This window comes from Artemia sp. Qi Xiang Cuo, chromosome 1 (genome assembly GCF_049724085.1).
Source record: "Artemia sp. Qi Xiang Cuo chromosome 1, ASM4972408v1, whole genome shotgun sequence".
Lineage (NCBI taxonomy): Eukaryota > Metazoa > Arthropoda > Branchiopoda > Anostraca > Artemiidae > Artemia > Artemia sp. Qi Xiang Cuo.
The window spans coordinates 39,442,299-39,466,454 of record NC_142794.1 but is presented as its reverse complement, the minus strand read 5'-3'; the positions used below and the strand labels follow the sequence as shown (position 1 = coordinate 39,466,454).

Sequence of the window (24,156 nt, the reverse complement as noted above, 5' to 3'; positions counted from 1 at the left end):
TTCATGTGTCATGTATAGCCAGTGCGGTCTTAGAATGTATTTCCCCCAGTGTTAATACTTACTCATATAACAACCTATAACACGATACAATTGTTATATTTTGAAAACCTAGAAACCCTTTTATCACCCCTATGAGCTGCTTCTGCCCCAGCTGGTTGGTCAATGAACAAATTTCAGCCACCTGATACGTCACCCAACCTTCTCAATCCTTCCTTCGGTACAGCCCTAGACATTCAGGTGGAAGAGCATTTTTCGAGGAAAATTTTTCGTAGAGCTTATATTTGATAAACAGTCCTGAAATTTTGATACGTACTACATAAAACTATCCTTAGTCAAATTTTTTGGAAAACAATTAGCATATCCTCCTTAGCTTTGAGGCACTTAAAAACATCAAAACTTTTCTAAAACTTATTTTTCACACGTACATTTAGTGAAATGGCAATTTAGAAGGGCCTGGTATCCATGGGCGTCTCAAACATTTCAAATGGTAGCCCAATATAAGTTAAGAGCTTTGGATTCTACCCGAAAATGTAAGTATATTTTTTCGGATGAACCACAATATGCACTGTTCTTTGTTTTTGGTAGGGGTTGGAGATGCAGGGATACTATAAATATTATGCTTTAATTGTAACCTCCTTACTCAGGAACACCTACCAGCAAAAACACTTTTAATACACTCCCGGGTTTTTGATATATTTAGCACCTTCAGGATAAATTACTAACCACTTATATATTTTTTTGGTTCCATAAATATTTGAAATCACACAAACATGGATCAAAACCCGTTAAATATGTAGCCTGCATAAATACATATTAGGGTATACCCAAAACAGATACATGGAGTAGCATCAAATTTTATTACTTCCTATTCAGTCGCCCCTGAAAACCTATTAGTTCTTTACGAACTTTTTAGTTGGTAAGGAATTTTACTTTACCTAATTTTTTTTTTATAAGACGCATTTTCTAGAAAAAAAATGTTCCATTTAGCCATTAATTAATATTAAAAGCCAAAATCAGATCTTCTTTAGGTAAGCATAGACATTGGATGAGAAAGGAAAGGTAAGGGTGTAGTAAGGGGCTCAACGTACTGGTTGTAATGTTATTCTACTATACTAAAAGTAGGTTCTCAGTGAGCCCTTTAAGTCCTTTACCGTCAGAATTAAACAACCAAAGCAGTATATCAGGTTAGGTTACCCTGAAATATTAGCTCCCACTTACACCTTCACTATTACAGGTGAAAAATTATCTTAAATATTAAAAAAAAAAAAAAATACCTTCAACATTTTTTCAAGGCAGTTGAGGAGGTTTTGCAACATTTTACCGTCATTAACCAACGAGAGAAGATCACAAATTGGCTCAAGAGCACCAGCCCGGCAGAGTGTGATGACTTGATCAGCCGTACCGCCTATCGTCAAATTAGTTACAGCCCATAAAGCTTCTTCCTGACAGTCACCCTTTTCAAGTACCTAAACAAAAATATCAATTAGAACACAAATCTTTCAATTTTTGTGAAATTAATTTCACTCACATATCACCTTTACCACATAAGACATCTCTTTTTATTACTAAATAAAAAAATATAACAAGAGAAGCACACTGCCTAGAAACACATAAAGCATCAATATATATATATATATATGCATGCATTAAGAAAATGTTATTTCTGCAATAAGATTAACAGGGGCGCAATGCTCCTCCATATAAAAAAAAAAAAAAAACACCTCTACGCCTGGCACTGGGTAATAATGAGGGGAGGGGAGCAATATTCTGTAGCAAAGTTTGCAGTCATTGGGGTTTTCATCCGATACGGTTCTTATTAGGCTTAGATTTCACTTGTACACCACCTCTGAGTCCAAGCAAATTCAGTCCGAAATTTTGCATACAAGTCCAGTGGACATTGTCCGTCACACGTCAACCCATAATCAATCCAATTTTTCATCCCTTAATTCTATGACTATCTACCTTAGTTCTGCCCAAGGAATGACATAGTGATGGATGATGGATAGACTTATCTATAAACAAATGAAATGACATCATTTTTATAAAATCCTAAGAAGCGCTTATTCCAGGTTTGCTTCTCAATCACTCGGAATATCTGTCTTGGCCTTTTCAACAATAAGCCATGGCTTGATGCATGCCCGCAACTACTTGATTTTAATTCAACATAAGAAAAACACATAAAACACATTTTATACTACATAAGAAAAATAAGAAAAACTGCATAAGAAAAACAGCATAGAAATACATAAAGCATCAATTTCAGGAATAAGAATAACAGGGACGCAATGCTCCTCCCTATAAAACAAAATACCTCTACGTATGGCACTGGGTAATAATGAGATTTATTGTTCCCAGCACGCGAGAAATCTTTTGTAGCAAATTTTACAGTCATGGGGTTTTCATCAGATATGGATCTTGTTTTGTTTCATTGTTCGAACTCCCGAAACAAAAAAAATTGAAACATCGACAAAATTCATTGGGGTTTATTAGCAACAGGAACCTTATGCTAATATGCTTTTTTTTTCAATAACTATCTAATTAGTGTGCTACCTTGTACTAGAACACTTGCGTTTTTCTTAGCAATTCTGAAAGTTCATTCACAATAAGAATTGGCAAATAATTCGTCCTATGCAAATCGAGCATCGGTGGTCTATCCGTTCATTTGAGATGGGCAATAATATATGTAGAGATTTATACAACAAAAATCAGCTACTGATTTTTTCATAAAAAAAATAAGAACAAATGTAATACACAGAAGTTGCTAATAGACATGCCGTTTTCTACAGCCCTACTGTTTTGATGAATTATGAATAATAGACTATAGAAGTATATAATGAAAACCCATTTAGTTCAAAAGTGTAAAGACAGATCCTTACCCTAAACATTCGTTTTTGAAAATCTACACCAAGATACAGTAGTTTTACTGCTTCAATATGGAGCCAAAAGAAGGCAAACAACCTCAACGGCGGATAGAAATCCCTTTACTGGAAGTATAGGGCTCAATTTAACAAAAGAAATTTAAAAGAGAACTTGCATAACACGAAAAGCTTTCAGAAACAGAGATTTGCTCCAATTAAAAAAACTTTTAAATAAAAAATGAGAACATAAAAAATAAAATAAAAGAGAAGAATATTGTCATGATCATGCCAAAGAACAAGGGAGATTCGTTTAGAGAAAACTAGAGAAGTCAAGATTAGTATAAAAAAGCCCAAAGGAAAATCTGAACCTAAAAAGGAACTTTGATTTGGCTTTTGAATCCCCTCCCCAAAGACCATACCTATAGTAACAATCACAATAATATGCAGACAACAATATTTTGATAGTTTTTTTTTTCAGGGTAGCAAAGTGAAACTCACTGCACATACATGATAATTCTTTTGTAGATATATCTGATGTAACCTGATGGGCAATAAAGCTTGTTCGTTTTCAGTTTCAATTCGCTCTTTATATCCCTAAGAAAAATTCTTTTTTTAATTAATCAATATCAAAAGATAATTTTTTATTCGTTATTAAAAAGACGAAAATGAAAATGGGGTGATATTTTGGAAATTTAACTTGTTACCTGTTACCTGAATGACGCTTTGGCTAAATCTCAGAAAACCGGTTGCATAGCCACAAAGTCAAGTGATGGGTGATAGTTTGTATTGAACTTGAATAATTTGGGATACATATTTGCCAATCAGGGGTGGGGTGGTTAGGTTAGGGACGCTGTTCAAATACTTTACCCCCCCCCCTCCCCCCCCCCCCTAATGTGCAAATATATAGCCCAAATTATAAAATTATATAAACTAAAAGTAATGTTTCATTGGATTAACCTAACGTCATTTCTTGGGTGTGTTTCGTTTAATTCAAAAGTACCCAGTATTGTGTATACATGGTCAGGCATAAAATAGGCTTTATGTATTACCCAATAAACTGAAAATTTTAAAGTTTAGTTTGGCAAACAAAAATAAAAAGCTTATTTATAGTTTTAGTGGATTTGGATTTTGCATGATTTTGCAACAGATTTTCAGTCATTCATGTCATTGCTGTTCACATGAAACATCAGGTTTTGAACAAGGATCGAACAAGGGAGAAGCATTTATTATTGAGAACGAAGACTACTCACACTAATCAGGGCATTCAAGCATCCAGAGTTAAGGACAGCTTGGATTTGACCGTTGTCAGCTGCAATGTTACCGATGGTCCATGCAGCTTCTTTCACTACATTTACTTTTGAATGCTGCAACAAACGGGCCAAAACTTGTAACGCTCCTTGGGATACAACAGCATTTGTCTAAAAATTGTAAATATCCATTTATTATTCTTGATTTTTCTTGATAATACTAAAATAATACAAATAAAAGAAGCAAGGTGAACAACTTCAGCAAAAGAATAATACACCATTCTCTTCCCCTTCTAGTACGAGCAAGACTGAATAATACAACAGGTACACGTAAATCTCAGCGCGAATCATAACAACGCACGGGATTAATGATTCACTGAAACTTTTGGCCTAAGAATGTACTTTTTTTGCTTTTTCATACCCTAACCCAAGAAAAGGATTCATACACTCCCCCATCCCAAATTTTGGTTACATACAACTATGATAATAAATGATTCGTTTACAGGTCTGGCCAAGCAGCAAAGAACAGCAAAGGTTTTTATTGGGTGGTTTACTTAGCATCTATATTTTAACGCAAAAATAAAAAACCGAGTCAAATGAGCATAGTAGAAACGTCAAATCATAATTTGCGTAACAGTGTAATTCAGTAAAGAGTGAAGTCACCCATGCAATTTGCCACCAACATTTGGTATTTTTTAGGTTATTGTACTTCTTCCTCGGTCAAAAGTTAAATATTACATAAAGAAGCCAGATTCCTGAAACGACTTTAAAGAACATTAGCGACCTGTATTATACTAATCCGTTATAGCAAAAACTTAGATATTTTGTAAAGTTTAAGCTCACTTCGCGAAAGTTAAGAACCGAACAAAGTCAAAAGCTCTGATGTTTTATTTTGATCTAGGGACCTACTGAAATTATTTACAGACAATGTATGTGGCTGAATGACTGCGACTTTTAATTAACCGCCAAAAAGTCGAACCCCCCCCCCTGCCCCCCCTGCCGCCAAATTGAGCTCATGTATCAGTTGATAAGCATATTTCGTTCGAACTCAATCGTGTAAACCATTAAAAACTGATATTGTTTTTAAAGAGAATAAAAGATGATAAAAACTAAGAAAAAGAGAATAAAGATAATTGTTATAGATAAATAAGATAATTTATTCTTATAAAGATAAGAATAAAAATTAATTGTCGAAAGATAATCAGTTCAAGATTGTATTTCATAGTAATTTTATTTTCATTTTCAATGCTGTAATAACTGCAAAAGAAAATATTTTTAACATAATTCGTCTTCGGTAAAGTGCCAATGACGCAGTAGGTTCTATACTTCTACAGTGAGAGAAGGAGGCGATACCCAAACCCTTGTTTTTAGTGATATTTGTTCATTTCCAGCTTGATTTGCCTATTCAATGTAAATTTTACTCGTTTTCGGATTTATTTATTTATTTATATTATTACCTACTGTATGTTGTTTTGATATGATTGTTTTATAGATTTCTATTCGTTTTGGGTTTCATTTATGCTTTCAAAGGCAAAATGTCTTTGTTCGTTTTCATCTTTATTTTCATATTCATTTTCAGCATTAATCGTTTGAAGATTAATTTACTTATTTATATTAGTACTTGTTGTATGTTTTTTTGTTGTTATTGTTTACTTAATAGAGACAATTAGAGTGCAAAAACTTGTTTATTAGCTAAAAATACACATAAAGTATTGGTAATATCTTCTTTGCACAAGTACCTAATTCATCTTCCACTTTTGGAACGTGCAGAAGATTCTTTTTTTTTTTTTAATTACTCCAAATGCTTCTTGGTCTGCTATGCAATCAGAAGCTAAAAAAATATTATCAAGATATTATCAAGTATCAAGAACAAAGAAAAGAAAAAAGTATCGAGCCTCAGCCGTACAAATTAAAAATCACAGTACAATTCCAGTTAAAACAAGGTGCACCATACCTACCTTTCAGTTAAAACGTTGACACCGGAGGGATGCTGAAGGGTATAGGGAGCAACAAACATGTCCAATAATACATATATATATATATATATATATATATATATATATATATATATATATATATATATATATATATATATATATATATATATATATATATATATATATATATATATATATATATATATATATATATATATATATATATATATATATATATATATATATATATATATATATATATATATATATATATATATATATATATATATATATATATATATATATATATATATATATATATATATATATATATATATATATATATATATATATATATATATATATATATATATATATATATATATATATATATATATATATATATATATATATATATAATCAGGAAAGTATATGCATAGTTATAAAAGTCAAGAAATAAGTCAGGAAAGTATATGCATAATTATAAAGCTATTTCGAGCGGCTAAATGTTAGTATCTTGGGCTGATTTGAATTTATAATAGAAAGTATCGATGTAGAGTTGGTGTTCCTTCTGTTACCAAATATATTGTGCAACATTGGAACCTTTCAAGGAGATTGAAAACTTTCATTTTGAAAAGCAAATTTATGAGGAGATTGAAAAGCAAATTTATGGAATATCGATAGAAAAATAAAATATCCGTGAGATACAACGGTTCAAGAATTATGTAAATTTCACAGCAAATTTTTAGTATTCGATCAACTAATGATACAATCATTCCTCTTTTCAAACAAGGAGGGTGGTTGGAAGAGAAATGTAAATACCTATCTTTATGCTTAGGATTAGTACAAATCAAAAATTTAAGACGGAAAGGCTTTTTGAGATTTAAAACGCCTAGAAAAGATAACTTGTTATTATCTTCCAGTTCGAAGGAAGGTTAAAGTCGAACGCATTAAGATGTGTCAAAAAGGAGTTAAGTGACATCTCTCTATGTTCCCACACAGAAATAAGGTCATTCATAAACTGAGACCATAATTCAAGAGCTAAAAATATGTTCTGAAGCTCACATAGTCCCAAGACTGAACTATCTCAGGGGCATTTTATTTTCCATCGTTCCTTGGAGGGGGTCTATTTTAATTTCGTGTTTTAATTTTGAGGTTCGTTTTGATTTCATTTTTTCCTTAGACCTGTTGTGCATATTTTTTACTCTTTATTTAAACAATATAAAAAGAGTAACATTGTTATATAAAGAGCAGTACTATATAAAACAAGAAATATTAACATAAAAGGAGGAGCATTAACATAGAAGGAGTGGTTTTAATATAGTTGCTTTCTTAAGATAAAAGAATCATTCGATAGTCCAAATTGTCCAAATAGTCCAAATAGTCCAAATTGAATAACGTTATGCACATGTTTACACAGGTCTCAGCAATTGCACTTTAAAATTACAATATTTTTTTTTTATAGAACATTCAAACTTCGTTATACAACCTTCAATAAACTCTCTATCAGAGATTAATCAACTTCACCTACAACTTCAACTTCAACTACATGATCTAAGAGGTCGAAAGAAAATGGTAGCAGGAAACGCTTTTCCAATAAGAATTGTAATGTTTATACTAGTGGGAAAGCAAGGGGGGAGAGGAGTGAAAAAAAATAGTCAGACAACTAATTTCCAATTTTGACTAGAGGGCAAGAAGGGGGAAGGGAAGAGGAGTGGAAAAAACAGCTAGGCAGCTAATTTCTATTTTTTTGAGGGATAAGATCCTTCAGATCAACTTAAAGAGGGGACAAAGGAGTCTCCGACGCCCTCCACTTTTATGCAGAAAATGTTTGAGGAGAAGGGAATCAGATGCCCGAAAAAGAGTATTTTGAGAAACAGATTTTCGTAAAAAGCCACTGTGATCCCTAAAATAATCTTAAGGGGGAAGTAATACCCCGTACCTAGAACGTAAAAAAGCGAACACTAAACATCTATCACTTTTGACACCAACTTGATAATACTGACTCAGAAAATGTTTGTTTTCCAATTTGTGGTTTTCTCATGGCAACACTTTTCTAATAAAGGTGTTTAATCAAGAAGACTACGTATTATGAATAAACTCATTAACGAATTGATTAATGAAGAATTTCTACGTATTACGGCCTTGGAGGCATAAGCTAATATTTAAAATCACTTTTTGAATATTCACAAGTGGTTCTTAACTTAAAGAAGTAGGAGGCAAATACCTGACTATCTGTTCCAGTGACAATAATGCCAATACAACGGAGTGCAAGGGTAACAATGTCAGTCTCGTCACTACTTAATAATTCAATGAGTCGAGGTATAAGACCAGCATTAATAACCAGCTGAATTCGGTCCTTAGTCTCATCTGAGTCTAAGATGTACGAAAGCGCTAAGCAGGTATAAACTAGAAAAAATATGAATACCATGTAATTATATAACAAAGAAATAATCGCTATTGCTTGACAGTACTTGTTTTTTGTCTGTTTTTTTATGATTATTATTATTAGCTTGGTTATTAGTGTTATTCAAGAAAGTTGTCATTGAAGTTTGACCTTTCATCGTCAGCGTATTGTAAATTTTTTTTTTTCTAAAGTAAATTTGTATTCCTTTTTTCCTAAGAAAAATCCTCAATCGATTCATGAAGCTAAGGCTGTGCCTTTATTAGGGTTATATTTTTTGTTGTTGTTGATTATCTTGATCAAGCTGAGGGATTGTTTCTATGTCCGTGAAATTTTCCTTACCTGCGATCAGGCTCGTACGCTAGAATTTATTTCGGAAGGGAATACAACACCGGATTGAAATATGCGTGGAATTGTACGGAAAATGTTCCCTTCCCTGAGTAAGTTCCTGATTAACGATTAATAAGCAGATAAATTTTGTTATATTAATTAACCAGAAAAAAGAGAATTTTCAGCTGGAATTGTAACTGGAATTCCACCATTCCGATATAGAAAAAAAAACTATGTTCAAATAAAGTCTGGGGATCTTCTTCTTTCTAAAGTTTCATTTTTGCCGTTTTCTCAACGCGGAAAGGATTATTATGGTTTTAGTTAAGAAAAAAAAAAAGAAGAAATAAATGAATTGCAATAACACTGCCCTTAAGAGGGTTCAAAGCCCTTTTTTTGTGGTCTTCCTACCTGTACCAATGACAAAAACAAACTAACTTCCTGACACATGATTAACTTTTGAATACATTTTTCAATGCTAGTCTTTAAGTCTGGAATTGTGGACAAAAAATATCAAACAAAAATAATAATTATTCGTACAACTGAAATTGGAAATCTAACCAGAATCAAAATATTGAGGTGGTATCAGGATTAGAATCCAAATTGGGAAAATGTTGCCATTATCCATGGTTAATGCAAAGAGCAGTAACTTAGGCGAGAAAAGAAACTAGTTTATTCAAAGTTATTCTAGTTTGTTAGTATATCATAAATAATTCTGATCTTGATACATTATTTGTTTATTCTAGGCCAAGTTAGGGGGGTCATACAGCGATCCAAGTGGAAGAAAAAGTAGGGAGGGAGAAGAGGATTGGTTTCTCGAAGAAAAGTACGAAGGACCGGCCCCCAACACACAGATTTGTATGATGGACGTTCGCTTCCATATTGGTAACACTTCACTTACAACGACATTAATGTTTCAAACATTTTAATAAGAGTTCAAAGTTGAAAATATAGATTTCGTTTAGAAAAGCCCAAGGTAAAACAAAGGAAGTGGTAGTTCCACAAATATTCTGGGTAACTTCCGTCCGTTTCAAGTTTTACCATCGTTTTTTTTCACCTTATTCTATCACTTTTTGTATCTCGTTTGAAAACATAAAACAGACGAAGCGAACATATGATAAAAAAGACAAAAGTTGTCTTCCATCTTCTACTCCAAATATGTTACAATAGAAGGAAGGAAGCCCCTTTATGCCACTTCCAAAGTATATGTGCTTACCGAGCAAAGTAAAAACCTCAGAGTTGATAAAAAGACATCTTAAAAAAATCCGGTGGTTTAAGTCTTGTAATTTTCCAATTAACTTTAAAAGATGTGCAATTTTGGTTGCTTTGGCATCAAGATAAAATATAGTTGAAGTTTGACTGAGATTAATTACAATCGAACACTAATTGCTCGATAGAGAAAAATTGAACTGTGATAGATTAAGAATTAGCGTACTTAACTACTCAATTGATCGCAAATTTCTTTGCGAATTCCTGGCGAGTCTGACAGTTTCTAAGTCATTCTTAGCTTTATGAAAGTTCGTGATGGCTTTGAATGGCCGTATATAAGAATTGACTCTAGTAACACAAAAGTCTTTAGTCGTGCCTACATGAAATTTGACAAAAAAAAATAAAAAAAAAAACAAGAGACCAAAACGAAGGTGATTTTTTGGGGCAATGAGGACGGCTTGGCAAAGGTCCTTTCCGAAATATCTGCTTCGTCTATTCGCTGTTTTTTTTTCCAATGGCTGAAAATCACCTTTTTTTTAAATTCTTGCTTATTGTTACTTTTTTTTCTTTGTATTTCTTGTCTTTTTTTGTCAAAGGACGACAGCAAACCAGTAGGATTACAATGTACAAATGAAAGGACTAACCTAAAACCTTTTCATCATTGTATGCCAGGAGGTGCTTTAGACCAGGTAAAATAAGCTCAATTTGATCGATGGGTGGGTGAGGATCCATGTTCCTTAACAGACTCGACAAGGTGTTTGCAACATAACTCAAAAAATGTATCTGAAAATGAAACCACTTTAATAACAATAATATCCCATGAAAATAAATGAGTTGCTTAATAATTTATCAGGAATAGTTGTGTCCTCAGCTATATCCAGAATGTGAACAGTTGTTATAAACATCATCATGTTTAAGGGAAACATATTTTATAGAAAAGTAATTGCGTGTTTAAGGACAAAAGAGGAAGGCAAAAGAGAGAGTGCTATACCAAACCTTGATTATGAAAAAAATCTATACCGCATATCATAAATTTGTCCACTTTAACGCTTATTTAGGGTAATCTTGGCATTCTTAATTATTAGTACCTATTTTAACATTTGTCTTAGTTACATTATCATTCCACTTAATCCTGCTGTTGTTGAAATTGTTAGTATTTTCATAAATGATGTGAAATAGGGGGCTGGAATCGAACCGCAAATTAATTTGTAGCTACTAATCTCTACCAAAGCTGATCCAGATTCAAACCATTCATATAAATACAGATGACAAGAACGGACAGGATGACGGGGACCGGTCAGGGAAAGGTGGTATAGGGGCACGTTTCATTTACTAGGAGGCCAAAAATTACAATAATTACACAGACAGAAGGTCAAAAATACCTATGAGGGAGCCAAACCTTCGTTGGTACCCCTCCATCATAGATTCTATATCTTCTTCTGGCTCCAAGGATACCCAACATCAAGACGATAGCTTTTGACCATCTTTTGAAGAATGAATCCTAGTGATTAGGCTGGTAAAAATAGATTTTGATACCAAAGTCCTCCTTCATATAAAAAGATTGGATCCAGTACAGAACATTAAAACATAACCATAAGCTTAGCTCTAGCTTTTCATGAAATTTTATTTTAATCCAATTGTACTTCAAACTGATGTTCGTTAAGATCCTACAACCACCTTCAAAATTGTAGTCCATTTTACATTCTCTAAAAACCTTTATAAACATTCAAAATAAAATGATAATTTTTATTAGATGTACGTCATCGTGGTCTAAGATCAAAACCTGCCGGACAGGTTTAGTCCCAGCAATATTTTTCGACAGTGGACAGCCGAGCCATTTCTTTATCTTTTCTTTGGGGTGAATCATCTTATGATTTTATAAGAGGTATCCGGAATAAGCGAAAATCTATCTTAACTAACAAGTTATGTACGTCTTTCTAAGAGGGAAAGGGCTTCCCAAGGAATTTTCAAGGATCCATTCAAATTTAAAAAACCTTTTTATTACAATTCTGCTATTTGGTTTAAAAGTTTCACAACTTGAGACATGAAAATCTCAGTAGGAAAATCGTTTGAGATAAAAATTTCACTGATTTATTTATTTCGCTTCTATCCCATTTTCTTTAGTCTATAGAAAATAGTAATAAATAAACATTACCGTTGTTTTTAACATATAGTATTTATTTACCTAGATTCACACTTGAAAGCTATAGCCACCTATTGCACCACTTATTTAATGAACAGCCATTGTCTAAATCACAATAATTTCCTAGATTGGAGAAGCCAGTGATTGGCTCTACAACATTGGTTATCATAGATTTCCGTGCAAAGGCAATTGGAAGACAACAAATGAATCTTGGATTTTGGGTAATCAGAGCGGTCGCCCAATGAAACGGATTCAGTAGTAATTTATTTCCTTTTTCATTGCAGACGAAAAAGAAAGAGATATCTATGGCTGCTTTCAGGTTGGAGCTCTAGTAACATAATACAAAGAAACATGAAACCTTAGACAAACTGAAGAGAGTGGTCAAGTAACAAATCCTGTCTAAGAACAATAAGTAGAAACAACGGGGTCTTTTTTTATACAAGACAGTGGAACGGAACTTTTAAATGAATATTTCAACCCTATATCCAAGGGCCGTCCTCAGCAAAACAAATGAAGAGAGAAAAAAAAACAAGATAAACTTACATTAAAATTCGATCATTAAAACTGAAAAAATTTTTTTTTTTTAACAGCCCTAATACCATTATTTCTAGGAAGTTCAACCAGGACTGGTACACCAAGCGAAGTGGAAAAAGACCAATTCATTCAAATGGAATAAAAATACTTACAAACATGCTTCTAAAGCTAATCCCGCCTGCTTGGCAGCCAGCCTAGATGGTCTATTCGTAACAGGTTGAGTGGAATTATTTACTGGTTTTTTAATATAATTAGTTAACTAACTTTTAATTTAAATTTATGCATTAAGCAAATATTCCCCTAAATCTCTATTTAAAGAAATATTACAGTTTATTTTGATTTTAATTTCAATTGCCTCTCAAACAACCTGTTTTATGCTTAAATCATTGCTAATAAGGCAAGTTTCTTCAAAAAGCATTTTATGGCTAGGATTATCAAACGCTATTTACGTTTTTCCTGTCTAAGAATTCATGTAGAAAATATTTTCTGCAATTTGAGACGTGAAAAAAGCAGTTGTGATGTTGTAAAAACTGAATTGTCTCCCAAGAAGAGAAACATGAAGATATAAGAGTTACACAACACACTAGCAAATCAGTAGTCAATCTTAAAAAACACCATCACCCAAAGTTTTAGAACTGTTTTTTTTTTCTGTGAAATTTAGCATTAATAAAAACCTATAACGCTATACAGAGGATATCAGCCCTATAAAAATTTTGAATTTAGTTTTCAAAAATGCAATAGGGAAACAATCGTAGAAAACAACTCTTAAAGAGTCAAAATTCCCCGAACGCAAATTCAAACAAATATTACAAATAAATTTTGAGTGATGGAAAAATTAAAACTAATTTGATAAATTTGTTCTTTTTTATTTAATTCATTTATTAAGAGCAACAAGAATGTCTTTCTTTAGATTCTACACCACAGGATATAAAGGATGAAAAGTTATAAATTACTACATTCGATATTCTAAATTCTTCGTCTGGTTAATGCATCTAAATGTCTACTAGCTGTCCTTAAATACATTTCAACACCTCGACTTCTTATACATCTCTTCATTAGTCAGTTATTTCCTCCTATTTTCTTAGTTATGATGGACAACTGGGTTTCAAATTGAATAACGTTATGCACATGTTTACACAGTTCTCAGCAATTGCACTTTGAAATTACAATTATTTTTTTTATAGAAGATTCGAGGTTCATTATACAAACGAAGCATTGAACCGGGGTAAACTAAAAGAGGAAACCTGAAAGCTCCTAATACTTAGTTGATGAAGACAGTAACATAATCCAAAGATAGGCATGCATTTTTTTTTACTTTCAGTAGCCACGTCACTAGAAGAAACATGAAAGATTTCAGTTGTTTATATCAATTATTTATATCCATGTCAAAAATATAGTATAAATGAGACTGAATTAAGATAAATGAAAAAACATCCAGTAAACCAAAGAGCATAAAAGGTACGAGAAGAATGCAAAAGATCCTTTCTTTTTTGATGAATTTTATGTATGAACGTTGATTAAATTGCTTGATTTATAAGTTCAAAGCAAATTATAGTTGGAAATCCAATGAAAATTAAGGTAAATAACAGAAAACAGAAAATCAAAGTAACTCACAGGGGTGTTTGCACTAATCCAGTTCAACAGAGGCGGTAAACCGTTGCATCTAAAAACTTCATTTCGAAGAACACCCCCGTCATCGGCTATATATCCAAGGGCCCGAACAGCTTGCTCGGACCAGCGCGTATCAGAATCTCTAAGAAGAGAGACGAATGCAGGAATGGCACCATGCGTAACCAGAGTTCGTTTTTGCTCAGATGTCCCAGAAGCGATATTTTTTAAAAGCCAAGCAGCTTCAAACTGCAGCTCGGGCCTAAAAAAGAATCCATCAGTTTTAGAATTCATCAGTTTTTGCTCTCTCTTTCCCTCTTAAAGAGGCAACTAGCCATTAACACACAATTTAATCATGAATAGATATAGCGTCAAATTTGTAGCGGAGGTTTAGGGAGACTGATATATAATAACTAATAAATAAAAGAGGCAAAGTGCTTATGGTTTGGACACTATTAAGGAGGCACACTTGTGCCTCTTTAAAGAGGCGACCCACCACAATATTAAGCGATTTCCGGTCCTAGCGGTCGCAGAGAGACGGCGGGGATCGTATTTTGTAGCCTCAGCTCAAACTAAGAAACATACACAATTCTCCCCCCCCCCGTCCAGCTTTATCTTCATGGGGCAAAGTGGGCCGGAAGTTTTGACACTCCCACCACAGCCCCCTTTTAAAGTTGTCCCATCGGGCTGAAATTTAGAGGATGAGGTTTCCTAGGGCCTGGGAGCTTATCCTCAAAATTTCAGCGCAATCCGATTACTCCTTCCCTGTTTTCTAAAAATCAAATATAGCCACTAAATGTTCATCAAATTAATTTTTATCAGCCACGCCTACAGGTCAAATTGGCAACGAATCCGGGTGAATAAGGACTCATTCGAAGCAGAATTTGGCCTTTTGATATTTTCAGACCGAAAAAATTATCCCCCGAATTTATATTTACGAAAAACCTCGTCTTCCTCTAAGACCCCGTGTTAATTTTTGAAATTCCTTAAAGCATAGAATTTCATTATTAAATTAGATCAAAAAAGTCCTCCTAACCTGACAAGACCGACTGGAAGCTTCCGAAAATTCCAACTCTTTTCCAGAAGTGTTTTTTGTCGAGAAACGAAAATCTTACTTAGCATTTGCTTGCGTCGAAAATAGATTGCAGGGATTTGACAAAAAAAAAATAAGAGGCTCTGATAGTACAGTGGTCACTATTCCTGTCTGTAATGCGGATGACCTGAGTTAGATTCCCTCTCAGAGTAAATCTTTAATATATTGAATTTAAAGTAGTATCTTTAAATTAAAAGTTTAAAAAAGAAACTCATTTTCTTTTTTAAATCCAATCTATTAAATCTTTCGGCTCAACAGGCGTCTCCAGAAGAATATAAAAGTCGGCCTTCAGCTTACGGGTAAGTCTCCACTGCTTTGATAACATGCCGTATACCCGCCTGCTCGAAGAAAAGTTGAAAAAAGAAAATCTTTCTGTGGATTTGATTTGAGTATTCAGGAATTAAAAGTCTTAACACAAGACTCTTCAGAAGCGGGGGGTGTGGGGGGCGGCGGCCCCCCAACTTTAACTCCTGACACGATCAGCTAACAGTTAGTCAAGCAAAAATAAGTAATAAACTGTACAAAAACGTGCAGAAATTATTTGAAAAAAACTTACGTTTTCTAAAGAGTTAAAGAGGCTGAGTCACAAGTTCGAACCTTAAAACGTACAGGGAATAGAAGGTACAGTTGGGGGGATTTCACCCTTCAAATCCTCCGCTTTTGCAGCCTCTTTTGTTAAGGTTTTTTAAGTCGTGTAGCCTGCAATCAGTCGGTCGCACCAACACGAATGAAACTGTTTCAATGGCATTTTTTTTTAATCTTCAGAGAATTTGGCAATGACAACTCAGTCTGTTACAGTTATAACTACAAACTTGTCTCTGTGCCAGGTATAGTTATGTATTCAGTGTGATTATGTATGATGGAAAAATAGATGAACCTGAACCTAAACTGCTTGTTTATGCTGAGCTCTTCTTTTGTTCACTGTTTTTTCTGTTCAAAATTGTTAAGTTCATCACATTATAGCTTGTTATCGGTTAGGGAAAAATCTCCTGTGAAAAATCCAGCAAACAGGCTCAGTATTGTTTCTAATCAAAGAGATGCAATAGGATGTTCTTACGGTAAAAAAAAAATTCAAGCAGACTTCGTTCGTGTTACAAAGCATTTATTTGCAAGGGAAAAAAAGGGGTTGATGGGGGCCGTAGACCCCCAAAATAAAAATCTTAACAAAAGAGGCTGCAAAAGCGGGGGGTTTGGCAGTTGGGGGGGGGGCGGCAGCCCCCCAACTTTACCTCCTAATCCCTGTACGTTTTAAGGTTCGAACTTGTGGCTCAGCCTCTTTAACTCTTTAGAAAACTTGTTTTTTTTTCAAATAATTATAAGATAGGTTTAGATCTCACGTTGAAAATTCGTACCTTTGCATGCCCGAATTTATTTCTTTTTGTTTTATTTCCTTTTTTTAAGATTAATTTGTCCAATTTTGTGTTTTTGCAGTTAATTCAACCGACTTTTTTTCTCACAGTTTTTCCTTTGCGCAGAACCTAACTTGGTGCACGACTTTGACGAAATGTCTGCTACTGGTTAAAATTTTTCCGTTATTTTTGCTTCATTGAGCTGCCTATGTAGGCACTAGGCTACCAAGATAAATAAATTCAAGCAAGTTTAAATTGTCAGGGACTTGGGCCCAAATTGAAACCCTGCCTTCGACCATGAGCAAATCAAAGCCTATTTATCATAAGTAAAAAAAAGAAGTGAGTACTAATCCGATTTATGTGCCCTAAACTTAATTACATTTTAACAAAATTTGAATTCATTTACACTAAGAATATTTCTACCTATTGGTTTTCAGAATAGCTCCAAGTTTAACTACTCCCCCCCCCCCCCACAATGTCTCTACGTTGAAAAATTCACAAGAAAAATTAAGGAGGCATACGATGTATTTTTCACTGTATACAGGCGGGGGGGGGGGGGGAATTTTTAATTTTTCAATTATCCTTCGATGAAATTACAAAAAGGGTTTTGAACTAACTATGATTTATTTATGATCTATTATAGAATATAATTTCATTTTAAAAATTTCTTTCACAGCCTGTTTCGCCGAATTTGGAGTTTACGTTAAAAAAAAACATAAAAACACTATATATATATTTTTTTCAAAGGCACTATACATGTATATATAATAAAGAGCATACACACATGTATCATCAAAAGAACGTGACGTTCACTTCAAACAAAATTCATTTTTAAAAATTATATGAAAGGGTCAACACTCATTTAAAAAGTAAAAAATAAAAACAAAATAGAGAACAATAAAATTAATGAAAATGCATAAAAAAATATAATGAGTCAAAATTTAGTTAGAAAGTCAAAAATAAAATAAATAAACACATAACAATAAGATTAAAGACTAATTCTCCTGGCCATTGTACAACTCAACAAAACTCGGAACAAAACTCTTCCAATAGCTTTCATGTTCAGTGAGGATGGGAGTCAATTTAGGAACTTTTGGGGATTTTATATGAAACGGTCTGTTGCGGGAAGGAAAGCAGGGTTCAGGGATGATGAAACGTAATCGAGGAACAGAGAGGGTCTTGGTACCGAAACGATGACATAGAATGTTCCTTCTCTCGGCCAACGTGGTGAGCTTGAACTTACCTAAAGGATAATGATATGGAACCTTCCCTTCACCATTTATTATTCTAAATGCTCGTTTTTGGACATTTTCAATCATATAAATATGCTCTGAAGCAAGACCAAAATGCCACACTGGACAAGTAAACTCCATTATCGGCCGAATAAAAGATCAATAAAGTGGGAGAAGATCCTTAGGGGTGCAAAAAAATTTTAACAAAAGCTTAAGAAGGGAAACCGAAGGGGAAGCTTGTTTTAGGATATTTTAAACATGGGCATCCCACTTCATATCAGCGGTTATTGTCACCCCAAGTAGTTTAATGCATGTGACAGAGATTTTGGGAGGAATGGATTTGTGAAAGAAGGAGGTGATTTTTAAAAATTAACCGTCATAACTGACTATTTATTAGCATTAACTTTCATCTTCGACAAAGAAGCCTCCTGGGTGACATCGTCAAGTAATAAATGAGCTTTTAATATTTCGTCGACAAACCTCAAGTGCAGACAGGTCGTCCACATACTTCCATCGCTCTGTGTGGTCAGTCATGAGGCTATTCATCATTATAAGAAATAAAATAAGACCTATCAGAGTTCCCTGAGGCACCACACAAAAGTTAGGAAGGGATCGGAACAAAGATTTTCATATTTAAGCACATTAAAACAATTTGTTAAAAAGGAGGCAACAATTTTAACTAGAAAGGGACTCACTTGAAACTTCGTCAGCAGTTTATTTAAGAAAATATTGTGGTCAATTAGGTCGAACGCTTTCTGGAGATTAATTAATAAAAGATTCAACCAAGTATCAGGGCTTTCAAGGTTTTTAAGAATGGTGTCAATAAGACTAACAAGATAGTTTGAAGTAGATGTCTCCTTCAGGTTTCTAACTTGTAAATAGCTATGAAACCCCCATAAGTGTTTGAAAAAAACTGGGGTTAAGGTGATTGGTCAAACTCCAGTAAAAGCGTTTACGCCTCCCTTCTTTTGGATTGGACTAATATAGCCCAGCTTCCAATACGACGGGTAACATCCGTCACGTTTGATAACATCAATTAAATAGATCTATCAGATCTATTATAATCGACTGATGTTACGACGGTAGAATGTGTACCGCAAATGTAGCGACGGCAAATGAAACTTTCGGCAAAAGAAACGCTTGGTAAAAAAAAACGCAAACTGTGTCGGGCCTAATATATGCTCACCGACTCACAAGATAGGCGGGTATGGAGGAGAGGGAGATCTCCCACTCTGAGATTGGCCCAAAGGAAATCCCTCTGCTGGACAAAAAAAATTATATAAATAAGCACTTTTTCATGTTTGACACACCCCCCCCCCCATTTCCCTCCTTTTTTCTACTATGGACCATATATTTCTGTTAGTATTTGAATTGGGACATTTATGACAAACTTGGGATGGTCCTTATATATTACTGAGATGTATTAACTGATGAACAGAAAAGTGGTGAGGGAAAGTTTTCTTTTTGTGAAATGTTCACATTTTTGTACATACAATGCGTATAACAGCACAGTATACTCTAGCCTTCTATGAACCTTCAGACGAAAATTCCCCTTTTTATAGCCAGCAACGTTAAAAATTTTAAATTATTTGGGTCATATTATGGAAAATGATAGAGCTTACGTGATCATACCACTAGATAAGTACATTTTTTACAATCGTCCGGAAAACCGACAATGACACTTTACACGATTACATGTTTTGTTACATGAATCTATTAGGTTTTTATCTTATTTGATTGTTGTGACAATCTATATCTAGTAGACACCTCTGAACTCTTATTTTTGAAATCGCAAAGATTACAACTATTGTATCTTGAATTAGATCACTGGAAACCTCAACTTAACAATTTTCACAGAAAATCCACAATCAAATGCTCATACTTTTAACCCCTTGTCTCTACGGGTTAGACGTTACGATGTTATGTCAAATCCTTCATTTCTTAAGTTTCAGAAAAAACTGACGCAGAGTAATAAAACATGTTGTTTCAAAGGCATTAAGTAAATAATTAAATTGATTTTACAAAATGTGTTGGAACAAGAACAGCGATTAGGAGCTATTATTCTAAAAGGTTCCAAAATTCCATCTTTCAATCTATTCTTTTGTATAAACATAAAATGAGATAACAAGTAAACTCACATTTCTTCCCTTTGAAGAAAATCAACAAGTTTTGGGACAATTCCGGCTTGAATAAAAGCATCAATTGGAGGATTTTTCTTTTTAAACAATATCTTTCTAGCAGCATACGTGGATGACATTTGTTGTTCCGGATTATCGGACATTATCCCTGAAATATTCAAAAGAGATGAGAATAAAAATCCACTCATCTGATTCAAAAATCATGAATGATACAAGAAAAATCGCTGGTACTGGGCGTAACCTAAAACACGGCTTTAATTGAAAGAAAGGAAAAAAGTTCAAATGAAAGTAAGCACTAATACGAAAATTTCTAGTCGTATGGCTATCTATAAAACAGCTTTTCTTGCTGTCACCAACTTTTGAAGACAGACATTTAATATGCAAACACAGAATCTTCTTGATTCTACGAATCAATGGAACCTAGACAACATTTTGTATTGGCTCAATACGAATTAATTGTAAATATTTCTTACAAGCTTCAAACACTAGTCTGTGTTAATAAGTTTTTACTAACAAAAAATATTATTCCCTCTTGGGCTGTGAAAAATCGCAAGGAGCGAAATGATATTTTCTGGCATTTACTGATAAGCGAAAGCACCTCGTCTTTCGAAGGCGAAGAAGGAATGCAATGACCGTAACTTAAAGGATAATCTCGAGATTCTTGTTTATTCAAGACCAGCCAATACCAGCTGGCCAGAACATGATTTTTACAACGATAGGCCATAAAACACACAGCCCATAATGCTGTTTTTATATTAACTTTCAGGCGAGAAATTAGTCTTTTGATTCACAGGAATCAACTGGCAGCTCAAGTCACCCAGTTAAACGTCTTGTGTAGTTTCTGTGGGCTATCACAAAGAATAATATTAGTTCACTTCAATTCAGTTAATAGGAGTCATGTCTGAAATGAATACGGACTTCATAGAAAATGATATGAAGAGGATTGCATGACTAATTGCATGATAGTATCTGCTGCACCTACATTATTATTTAAAATGGCTCAGATCAGCAATACAACCCCATGCCACAACAAATAGTCTAAATGAGTAAAATCTCATTGACGGATGTGGCAAATTTGATTTTGAAATGACTCGTATTCTGAGTGGCAATCTTTACGGCCGGGGATCAACTTCTCTTTAAGTGTCTAATTTCAGTTATTCTGAGTGAAGATTAAAATATTTTTTATAACATTAAATACAATAATGGTGGAAAAAGTAATGGTACAGTATCTACAATCCTTGTACAGAAAATCAGAGCAAAAACGACAATTTCTTTGCTCTGTCAAGAAAAATACCTTTTTATTAATGACAAATTGAGCTTTTAATTTGGGTTTTGACCATCAGAAAATCCCGATTTTGTTTTCATGGATCCTAATGGATGTCATTTCTGTTTCGTAGTTCTAGAACAAGTGAAATTATCAAATTAAAAAGTTACCTCAATGTGTAAGTTCCTACTTTTAATATAGCAATGGCGTGTTCATATAAATAGTTCTTCACTAATGAATTATTCATTATGGATAACGTCGATCTTCACATATTCCGTTTTTTTTATTCTTTCCATGTCTACATAAAGGGGTGGTTGGTCTACCCCCTTGATATTGGTACCTATTCTGCAAATATTTGACATACATGGACCTAAAATGTTGTTTTAAGTAGAGGCAGTCAAAACTTTCTGACACTCCTCCTCCCATCACCTTAAAAAATCTCTTCTGTGTGCATCTCTATTGAGTTTTTTAAGAACGATTTTAGAAACATGTTAAGTAAAATATTATATTTTTCTGGACGATCCAAAACGCAATTTTTTGAACCTATACTTCTGACCCACGGCAGAGTTTCTATTCTATTTTTATGGAAAAGGATCGGGGAGTTTATATTCCAACTACATTATTTGGTTAAAATGCTGTTTAATTCAATAGAGGGTACGTTACAAATACTGAAAATACAATTCAAACAGCGCCATGAACAATCTTTGCACTGACAAGAATTACTAGAGCATACTGCGGATTCGAAGGGAACCATATTATTGTGGTTCCAGAAACATATCACTAGCACTAAACAAGCAGCACTGCCTCACCTAACCACTCCAAAGTCCATCAAAAAATGCCAAATTTAATAGTTTTGTACACAAGACACTTGTACCAAAATTTAAAAATTTTCTGGCCTTTGGTCTCAGAATGATAAAGCCTCAGAGGCAAAATAGTAGATGTATTGTTTTTGTTTTAATCAGCATTTTCCAATTAAAAAGATAGTTGCAATGACAGTTACCCTTTTGTGGAATGGCCAATTAGGGGGATGATTCCACTTCATACAATCTTCAGCACCAGCAGTATGACAAGTCGTTCAACTCAAATGATGAAATATACTTAATTGTGTGAAAAATGCTGTGAAAAATCACAAGGAGCAAAATGATATATATATATATATATATATATATATATATATATATATATATATATATATATATATATATATATATATATATATATATATATATATATATATATATATATATATATATATATATATATATATATATATATATATATATTGAGTAAATCACAAACTAGACTAAAAATAATAAACGTCCTTAATTTCGAGAAGAGTCGAGCCTCCATGGACCCACCACTGGCTAAACCACTAAACTGCGAGTTAAACAAAACAAATTTACCTTGAACTATTTCCGGAAGAGTCTGAGGAAATCGATATCCACCAGCAAGCTCTTTCATAGGGCTAGTTGGTTCTTCACTGATATCGTCTTTTCGTTTTTTCATAAGCTGGTCGTCTTTTTTCTGTTTTCGTAGCTCTGATTTTTGGTCTTGTCTCCTACGTCGCAAATCCTATATAATAAACAAAATAACTAGGATTCCTAACGGTTCAAATTCGGGACGATAATTGAGTTGCCCCCACGCCCATCAATCCCCCAAACACATCCAATCAAAATCTTTAGATAGCCATTTTTTTCAGCGTAGTTGATTTCCAGATCGAAAATATGTTTTTGAGGAGAACACTTCCCCACAACCCTAGGGGCAACCCTGAGGGCATAGAAGAACAATGATGGCACACTGTACTATTTTTTTTTCCTTTAGAGCTGGGCACTTCATATGGAAGGGGTCGTCGTATAAACTTCAAAATGGGGCTCATTCGATTGCAAATTGGAGTGTCGTATTACTTTTTTTAGTCGAAAGTGAATGGAGGGCAACTAACCCCCCCTCCCCACGCCCATCATTTCCGAAAACACATCCAATAAAATTTTGAGATATCCATTGTGTTTAGCGTAGCTAATTTCCAGATAGAAAATATGTTTTGAGGACGACACTCCCCTACAACCCTCAGGGCAAGGGTTTAAGTTATGCCCTGGGGGCATAGAAGGTTTTTATAGAAGGCATTGTCGTAGAAACTTCAAAAAAGGCTCATTCCATTGGAAATTCAAAGGGCTAGTGCCCTTTTTACCAGTCGAGAGTGATTAAAGGGCAACTAGCCCCCCCCCCACGCCTAACATTTCCCCAAATACTTCCACTCAAAATTTTGAGATAGCCATTTTGTTCCGTGTAGTTGATTTCCAAATAGAAAATATGTTTTTGAAGAGGACACTTCCCTACAACCCTCAGGGCAAGGGTTTTAAGTTATGCCCTGAGCGCATACAAGATTTCAACGTCACGTGCTATTCATTGAAAACGATCTGTTTTGAACAGTATTGTTTTTACAAATCAAAACGTTAACAGCAATAACAACAAAAAGAAAGAAAATCACCACAGTGACCAAGATCATAGGCAGCGCGCAAGCGCTGCCTAAGTAAAGAACGAAGTGGGCACAATGTGTTTTTTTTTCTTCAGTCGGGCACTTGGTATCGAAGGAGTTGTCGTACAAACTTCGAAAAGTGCTCATTCGATTGAAAATTGGAGAGGCTCATTCGATTGGAAATTCAAAGGGCTAGTGCCCTTTTCAATAGTCGAAAGTGATTGGAGGGCAACTAGCCCCCCCACACCCATCATTTCCAAAAAAAATCCAATAAAAAATTTTGAGATAGCCATTTTGTTCAGCATAGTTGATTTCCAGACAAAAAATAAGTTTTTGAGGA

General features: G+C 34.0%; 3 protein-coding genes across 4 annotated transcripts in view; 1 reads left to right on the top strand and 2 right to left on the bottom strand.

Moving 5' to 3' along the window:
- Positions 1-9,242, bottom strand: part of LOC148956300 (uncharacterized) — a 94,623-nt gene extending 85,381 nt beyond the window's left edge. The window contains exons 1-4 of the mRNA XM_089097601.1: positions 9,212-9,242; positions 8,270-8,451; positions 4,109-4,276; positions 1,275-1,466 (exon numbers count right to left, since the gene is read on the bottom strand). Coding sequence (XP_088953727.1) covers positions 1,275-1,466; positions 4,109-4,276; positions 8,270-8,451; positions 9,212-9,242 — 573 coding nt within the window. The remainder of the gene's footprint in view (positions 1-1,274; positions 1,467-4,108; positions 4,277-8,269; positions 8,452-9,211) is intronic.
- LOC148956298 (kanadaptin) overlaps positions 1-24,156 on the top strand; it is a 504,001-nt gene that overhangs the window by 403,850 nt on the left and 75,995 nt on the right. The window lies entirely within an intron of this gene.
- Positions 10,622-22,921, bottom strand: LOC148956299 (importin subunit alpha-1-like). Its single transcript, XM_089103059.1, has 4 exons — positions 22,747-22,921; positions 20,080-20,227; positions 14,274-14,529; positions 10,622-10,765 (listed from the first exon to the last, which is right to left on the bottom strand). Exons 1-4 carry the CDS (start codon positions 22,847-22,849, stop codon positions 10,622-10,624), a joined length of 651 nt encoding a protein of 216 aa, XP_088959185.1. The 5' UTR covers positions 22,850-22,921.

Bases quoted from the DNA above. Each gene is read 5' to 3' on its own strand.
- LOC148956299 (XM_089103059.1), bottom strand. From the start codon at position 22,849: ATGAAAAAACGAAAAGACGATATCAGTGAAGAACCAACTAGCCCTATG. The intron at 14,530-20,079 runs GTGAGTTTACTT...ATTCTTTTTTAG, and splicing joins TTTCTTCAAAGGGAAGAAAT to GCCCGAGCTGCAGTTTGAAG. The intron at 10,766-14,273 runs GTGAGTTACTTT...TTTCATTTTCAG, and splicing joins GGATTAGTGCAAACACCCCT to ATACATTTTTTGAGTTATGT.